Source organism: Phalangium opilio, unplaced genomic scaffold, assembly GCF_054372755.1.
Source record: "Phalangium opilio isolate 3A_F unplaced genomic scaffold, DU_Popi_V2 ptg000022l_1, whole genome shotgun sequence".
In the NCBI taxonomy this organism is placed as follows: domain Eukaryota; kingdom Metazoa; phylum Arthropoda; class Arachnida; order Opiliones; family Phalangiidae; genus Phalangium; species Phalangium opilio.
The window spans coordinates 391,975-399,922 of NW_028324154.1; the positions used below are offsets into that span (position 1 = coordinate 391,975).

At 35.8% G+C, this 7,948-nt stretch overlaps 2 protein-coding genes across 2 annotated transcripts; both read left to right on the top strand.

Moving 5' to 3' along the window:
• The first annotated feature begins 2,270 nt into the window (after positions 1-2,270).
• LOC149694570 (uncharacterized) lies at positions 2,271-3,557 on the top strand. The gene is made up of 6 exons (XM_089867418.1): positions 2,271-2,519; positions 2,608-2,632; positions 2,690-2,924; positions 2,995-3,159; positions 3,221-3,332; positions 3,387-3,557. Exons 2-6 carry the CDS (start codon positions 2,608-2,610, stop codon positions 3,555-3,557), a joined length of 708 nt encoding a protein of 235 aa, XP_089723544.1. The 5' UTR covers positions 2,271-2,519.
• LOC149694571 (sterile alpha motif domain-containing protein 3-like) lies at positions 3,221-6,733 on the top strand. Its single transcript, XM_089867419.1, has 10 exons — positions 3,221-3,332; positions 3,387-3,595; positions 3,665-3,883; positions 3,943-4,123; positions 4,184-4,260; positions 4,335-4,502; positions 5,959-6,096; positions 6,257-6,264; positions 6,635-6,638; positions 6,716-6,733. Exons 2-10 carry the CDS (start codon positions 3,560-3,562, stop codon positions 6,731-6,733), a joined length of 849 nt encoding a protein of 282 aa, XP_089723545.1. The 5' UTR covers positions 3,221-3,332; positions 3,387-3,559.
• Positions 6,734-7,948: the final 1,215 nt, after the last annotated feature.

Genomic DNA, 7,948 nt, shown 5'->3' on the forward strand with positions numbered 1-7,948 from the left:
CATTCTGTTGCAACAAAAGTTATTGAATAATCACGATGGAACAGGAGATTTTTCAATGTTCTTATTGTCGCACAAAGAGACCATCACTTTCAACTTAATTAGCCCATTTACGAAACCTTCACAACCACCAACCAAATATGAAAATACAGTGTTGTGTTTCAGGCTGTCCTAAAGAGTTCAAAAGCTATTCAGCTATTAAATCGCATATATACAGAGGGCACAAGGTAGAAATTAAAAAGAACAAAAACCTAAAAGTAGTACCAAATTTGGCAGTTGAAACGATAGACGTTGATCACGAAATAACTCAGGAGGAAAATCATAACTACTTCCAGTCACATGATGAGTTATACAAGGGTACTTGTACTAGTTTAAACGAATTGAGTAACAGTGCTGTTCGGTTTCTTTTACAAGTGCGAGAAGTTCACAAACTACCCGTGTCAGTTGCTGGTCAAATTTCAAAAGGGGTTGCCAGTCTACTAGCGCAAGCTTTAGAAATTCCAACCAGTAGCTTTTCGGACCCTATTGATGTTGTAGAAAGCTTCACTAAAACTATAAAAAATCCCGAAGCTTTGGAAAAGTATTGCCTAACCAATTTACGCATGATTGCACCCGTTGAATACAATCTTGGTTTTTCAAATAAAACAGCAAAAAGTGGAAAGCTCAGAATGGAAACCTTTCAGTATGTCCCTATATTAGAGCTTCTAGAGCTGTTGCTTAGCAAAAATGACATTTGGGAAGAAGTAACAAAAGACAAAAACGGAACGTCTGCAAAAGAAAAAGAATATCTTTCTGATATAGAAGATGGGTCAAATTTTCAATCTCACTGGCTTTTTTCAACAAATCGGAAAGCCCTGCAAATACAGCTCTACACAGACGAAATAGAAGTAGCTAATCCAATAGGGGCTAAAAAGGGTACACATAAGTTGAGCATGACCTACATGGCACTTGGAAATATAAGCTCTAGATATCGTAGTAAACTCTCGAGTATTTATTTGTTGGTGGCAGTTTTGGATAAGCATCTCAAAAAATATGGGTATGGGAAAGTTTATCAGCCTTTAATAGATGATATTTCTAAACTAGAAACAGAAGGCTTAACCGTATCAAATGGCTCAATAACTGAGACCTTTCATGGAACTGTACTAACTTTGTCAGGTGATAACTTATCAAGTCACGCTATTGCTGGCTTTACACAATCATTTTCGAAAGTGCGGGTCTGTAGGTTCTGTATGGCCTCGCACGAGGAAATTTCCCGGAAATTTAAGGAGAGTCAATACGTTTTAAGAACGGAAGAAATCATAAATTACCATGTTAAAAATGTTGAAGATAACTTTCAAAATTCCTCCATATATGGGGTTAAAAACAAATGTTGCTTCAAAGAACTACTAGACTTTAAAGTCTCTCAATCTTTCCCTCCTGACTGCATGCACGATTTATTCGAGGGTATTGTACCAAAATTCCTCCGCGTTTTAATAGTTAAATTAATTAGGGACGAATCTCTCACTCTAAAACTAATAAACGAAAGAATTCTTAATTTCAAATACGGGCCAATAACTAAATCAAAAATTCCGAGTACCATCTCGGACGGCGTTATTCAAGGGAAATCGAATATAAGTGGCTCAGCTTCCCAAAAGCAGTGCTTGTTTCAGTTATTTCCGTTAATGTTTGGGGATTTAGTTAGTGAAGGAAACGAGACATGGAAGTGTATATTACTTTTAAGCGAGAAAATTGAAATTATTTGTTCCCCCTTAGTAGAAAAATCTTGGCTTCCATATCTTAAGATAATTATAGATGATTTCCTAGCATTAGCGGTAGAACAAGAATTAGATATTTTCATTCCCAAGTTACACTATCTGATCCATTATCCACGGCTATTGGCTGAATTCGGACCTCTTATTAAATTGTGGTGTATGAGATATGAAGCAAAGCACAAATTAAAGAAATTATTAAGCGGTGCCGAAATTTCATTAACGTCCCAAGAACAGCTGCTAAACGTCACCAATTTCTGCAGTGTTATGAATTAAGTGGACTTAACGGTCTAATACAAGATCCAATAGATGACGGCAAATCAGTTTTAATAAAGAACTCAGTGTTACCAAAAAACCTTTTGGAAAACATAAAACTACACATGCAAGCTAATTATCCATCGAAAATGGTTGAGAACCTTTATCAATCGCCAACGCTTCAACTTAACGGAGTTAAATACCAAAAAGAAACAGTTGTAGTCATGGACCTATTGCACAGTGAAGATATCCCATTATTTCATTATTTTTCAAAATCACAAATATCATACAATGTTGCAATATATGGCTTCTCTGTGGAAGAGTTTTTGTTCCAAGCCGATTTAACAGTCATTACAACTCATATGAATTATATGATGCGAAATACTGGAAAATCATAGAACCGGGTTGCGAAAGAAATGGTTTCTACTCTCTCGAAATCTATTCAAAAGATGGAAAGCTATATATTCCACTACGACACTGTCTGAGCAAATGGACTAATTTGTAAATGTTGCGTATATTGTATGTGAGTTCCTTTGAATGTTTATTATATTTAAAATTCCAGTTTTTATGTTTTTTCTTCAAATAACTAGTTAATTCCCTCTTATAGATGCCGGAGTACCATGTTACTTATGGTTTGTCCAAAAAACTGCTAAAACTGGTTGAGAATGCTGATTACTCTGATTTATTAGAGCATATTTTGAGTTCATTCAAAATAAGTAACTCGAGCGACAGCCTCTTGTTACAAGTTTTTCAAACTAAGTATGACGATTGGTTGGACATAGAACACGAATTACCTGACGATGGCTCACGTCTGAAAGTTACACTTAAATCTAAAACCGATGACATCGCGGCAGCTGAATGTAGTCCCAGTACATCTGAAATCAACGACAATGAAGCTGTAGAATCAGTTAATGGATGCTCAAGGTGCTTTAAATAATTTAACCTCAATTGAAAATGTCAGAAATCAATATTTTACAAATAATTTTGTTTATAGTTCAAGTTTGCAAACGAGGCCGATATTTCCTCTTGTGTATTCTGTGCCAAGGTTTGCTGTGGACGTTGAAAATATGATTTCCAAAAAAGACGAAGATGTATTTTCAAGAAAGATGAGATCAAAAATCATAAACACTTTGTATGAAGATTTGTCCCGCTATACGAAGTATGATCTTGTATACCCTTGGAGAGGCTTTTTCCCTGGTTATAATAATGTCTATTTATAGGTATCCCTCACATGAACAATATATTGAAGTTGTGAAAAGACTTATTCAAAAACACAAATTTTTGAGTCACCGTGATGAACACGGAAACGCACATCAACTCACAAAGGCATATGTAAGAACACTGGTCACTGGGATTATATTTATGATGCTAATTGTTATTACACAGACAACATGGTGGCAGTCGCTAAAAAATAAATTTAAGCATGAAAGATTTCCACTAATTGGGGATTCGGAAATAGCGAAGGCTAAATTAAACCATGGAGCCTCGGTACAAAAAAAAGAAAAGCTAAAGATCTGCAACCAGATGACTCGCAACCAGGCGATTCAGATGGTTTAAATATGAATGCAATTTTACCAAAGAGAAAACGACTTGGGGTATGCTTTCCGCTTGAAAAAAAATCATATTTAATATAAAACTAATGTAATATGCATATTCTACTACAGAATCCGTCAAATGGTGATTATAGGGGTGAAGACGAAAAGAGTGTGAAAGCTCATATTTCCCAACTCCAAAAAGAGTGGAGCAAAAGTCAACCAGATGATATCACAATAGATCTAAAGATGTCCGTAACTCTGGTGTATAGGGAAGCCCTAGCTGCTGACAAAAATGTCCTGATATCAGATATTTTTGCGCAATTTCCAACTTTGTTTTGTGAAAAACAGGTGGGTGAAAATTATTTTAAAACTATTATAAATTTTTATGTAATTAAATTATATTACAGATGTATAAAGAAATGAACCGACGGGCAAATCTTAGTAGCCCTATAGAAAAAATTGTTATCAAGTTTGCTGAACTTCACCATGAGAAAATTTTAACTTTAATTGGTAAAAAGCCGAAAAGGAAACATTTTATCAAAAAATTGGATGACTACTGTGATGCCTTAAGTAGCGAAAAGACTAAAGGTACTATTTATTACTTTAATTTATACTGTTGAAAAATTAGTCAACCCTCATTAAATTTAGATGTTAGGATCTCTGCAGCTATGGTTGGTTTGCCTTGTTTATTCAATGAGGAAATAACTCCTTGGGTTTCTGAAAAGGTACATGTTTTGAAATTAGTTGTGATTATAGTTTTTTTTTTGAATATGCATCTCATTGAAATATCTAATCCTAGGATGACGCATCAGCAACCCCTTTGGTCAGAGTTGTTCACGACACTTATTTCACTAAACCAGTTAGTGTTACAATAGGAGAGGAAAGAATTCAATGTAGTGATGTACTTCATGCCATAGCTGTTAACTTCTCCTGTTACTATGTGTTCAATTTAGAATACAATACTAAGGTGAAGAGACCTTTAGAGTTCGTGCAATTTGCAATTTTAAAAATTGATCCTCCAAAACTAATCCCAGCCTCTTTTCAAATTATTGTCAATTCACTCTCTGGGTGTTAGAGAGTGTAAGCTGTATCTTGGGCAGAATAAAAGGTTTTTACGAATGTATTCTACCATTCAAGGGCTTTTATTTCAACCTGTCAGTTGTTCCTATTTAAACTTTTCAAAAGCTCATACATAAATATTTCCATGGTTCGGATTAGAACTTTTAGACTGAGCTTTTTGGATGGATCGTATTTGAACCTTTAGATGGATCGTTTTTGAACCTTTAGATGGATTGTATTTGAACCTTTAGATGGATCTATTTGAACCTTTAGATGGATCGTATTTGAACCTGTAGGGGATCGTATTTGAACCTGTAGGGGATCGTATTTGAACCTGTAGAGGGATCGTATTTGAACCTGTAGATGGATCGTATTTGAACCTGTAGAGGGATGGTATTTGAACCTGTAGAGGGATGGTATTTGAACCAGTAGAGGGATGGTATTTGAACCTGTAGAGGGATGGAATTTGAACATGTAGAGGGATGGTATCTGAACCTGTAGAGGGATGGTATTTGAACCTGTAGAGGGATGGTATTTGAACCTGTAGAGGGATCGTATTTGAACCTTTAGACGGATCTTATTTGAACCTTTAGACGGATCTTATTTGAACCTTTAGACGGATCGTATTTGAACCTTTAGACGGATCTTATTTGAACCTTTAGACGGATCATATTTGAACCTTTAGACGGATCTTATTTGAACCTTTAGACGGATCTTATTTGAACCTTTAGACGGATCTTATTTGAACCTTTAGACGGATCGTATTTGATCCTTTAGACGGATCTTATTTGAACCTTTAGACGGATCTTATTTGAACCTTTAGACGGATCGTATTTGAACCTTTAGGCGAATCGCATTTGAACCTTCAGACGGATCGCATTTGAACCTTCAGACGGATCGTATTTGAACCTTCAGACGGATCGCATTTGAACCTATAGAGGGAGCTTATTTGAACCTTTTTTTAGGGTTCTTCACTGAACCTTTTTTTGAGGTTCATCCTTGCGCCTTTTAAGGTTCAGAATGGGTTGCATGTCTTTGAACCCGAAAAGGTTCAATTCTGAACTTTTTACACTAACAGTGTATAGCTTATTCTGTATAATCAGATTCACCTTGGGTTGTCAGCACGCGTTGAGCTCCGTTTCCGTTCCGTTTCCACAACTCTTTCATTTGCCTCTTCCGTTTCCGTTCCGTTTCCACAACTCTTTCATTTGCTCTTCCGTTTCCGGTCCGTTTCCACAACTTCTTTATTAGCTCTACCGTTTCCGTTCTGTTTCCACAACTATTTCATTTGCTCTTCCGTTTCCGGTCCGTTTCCACAACTTCTTTTTTAGCTCTTCCATTTCCGTTCCGTTTTCGTAATATAGATCGTTCTTCCTTCCGATTTCATTTTAAGCCGGCGGAAAAGAACGGACTCGGCCAAAAACGGAAAAAATTCCGTTCCGAGTAGCTCTCTAAGTTTGGCAATTGTTTACTTTCCATGCCGATGTCACTACGTTTTTAGGGTGAAATATTGGTGGGTTTTAGTGTCGCAACAAGTGCCTGCAATTGCATTCTTTGTCAGGGTTCCCAAAGCTAGACTTCTTTTTCAAAAATTTCCCTCTCTGACTGTACCAGGTTTTTCCCTAATTAATGTCTTTAGTCATTAAACTTCCCTAACTATAGCGTCTACAGTAATTTAATTTCCCCTTAAATACCGTCTACAGTAATTAATTTTCCCTAATTATACCGTCTACAGTAATTAATTTCCCTAATTATACCGTCTACAGTAATTAATTTCCCTAATAATACCGTCTAAAGTAACTAATTTTCTCTTAAATACCGTCCAACAGTCGTTAATTTTTCCCTAATTATACCGTCTACACTCTATAGTCATCAATTATTCCTTAATTATACCGTCTACACTCTATAGTCTTTATTCTTTCCCTAATTATACCGTCTACACTCTATAGTCTTTATTCTTTCCCTAATTACCGAGTACCGACCCATGGTCATTATTTCCAATTGTCAACTTTAATTGGGCACTTTAATTTGTTAATGTAGGAAAGTCAGTTAAATAATGAATTGCGAAAATAAACCAGTACTCAAGTCAGTAATATTAAATTCACTAATTTTCTAAATTAGGGGAAAAAACAACCTTGAAAACTACATACGTAATGAATTATTTAGGCTTTCAATAGCAATAAGGATGTCTGAGAATTTTTTGGTATTCTTGCTAAACGGTTCCGCATTTTGCTGGGGAAATTATTACTAGACTCCTAGAGCCTTTGTTCCCTAGTCAAGCATACGCGAACGAACACAAGCGGGGAAATTAATTTACGTCATTTATCACGTGAATACTCTCGCGTTCTTTATTGGCTATTGAACCATCCGAGATGATCCGACTTTAGTCTGCGGACTCAAATCGGATGCCGGAGCGAAAAAATCGGGTTTGCGGCTTTTGCGCATCAACTTTCTGAAAACAATTTACGGATAGATTTATTTCTCTCGTGCATTTTTGACCTCGGCGAATAAGCTGGCTTAAATTTTTAAATTTAAATCTGAATTTTACAAAACATTTAATGAATTCATCATGGCATCTGGTTCTGCATCTAATACAGTTGAAAAAATAACGAAAGCGTGGCTTCAAAATTTGTTGGACACCGAAAGCGAAAGAGTTGGCTTAATTGAAAAAGAAAAGGGATCTCCCCTATTTTCTAAATTTTTTCGTTGTCAAGTAGATAGAGAACTTCTTAATTTCGTGGTTTGTAAGGAGTGTAAAATTGTGGTAACTTATGTCTCCAAAAATGGAACTAGTACGCTCAAGAACCATAAATGTCTATCCAAAGGAGGCATTCAAACTCCTGCAATGGTTTATGGAAGAGACAACGAAGGAAAAATTCAGACTAAGGTAATGTTTTTACAGTTGTAAAATGTAGATCTGCTCGTGCGATTATACATCATAACTGACGTATGTATAGTATATTTGAATTTTAATCTGATCTGATACGTATATTCATATATTGGTTCAGTTAAAACGTGGCGCGTGTCAAATTTCCCAGTTATATGGATTACACACATAGTCGCATACATAACCTAGCTAATAAATAACTTACATTTAATTAATTAGTCTTTTAGCAACTTGACATCCAAAATTTAACATGAAAATATGCTTTCCCTCTGAAATTTTGGGCGATTTCATGTTGCTGAAAGACTATAATGAAACTAACAATTAACAGTGATTAGAAATTGTAATATTTTAGATGACTAAACTTATACAACGAAAGGTGCCGGACTCTGCCAAAAAAAGTTCTCTCTAAAGCAGTAGATTTTGCTGCAAAGGACCTAAGGCCTTTTCGTGTGTTGGATGGAGATGGA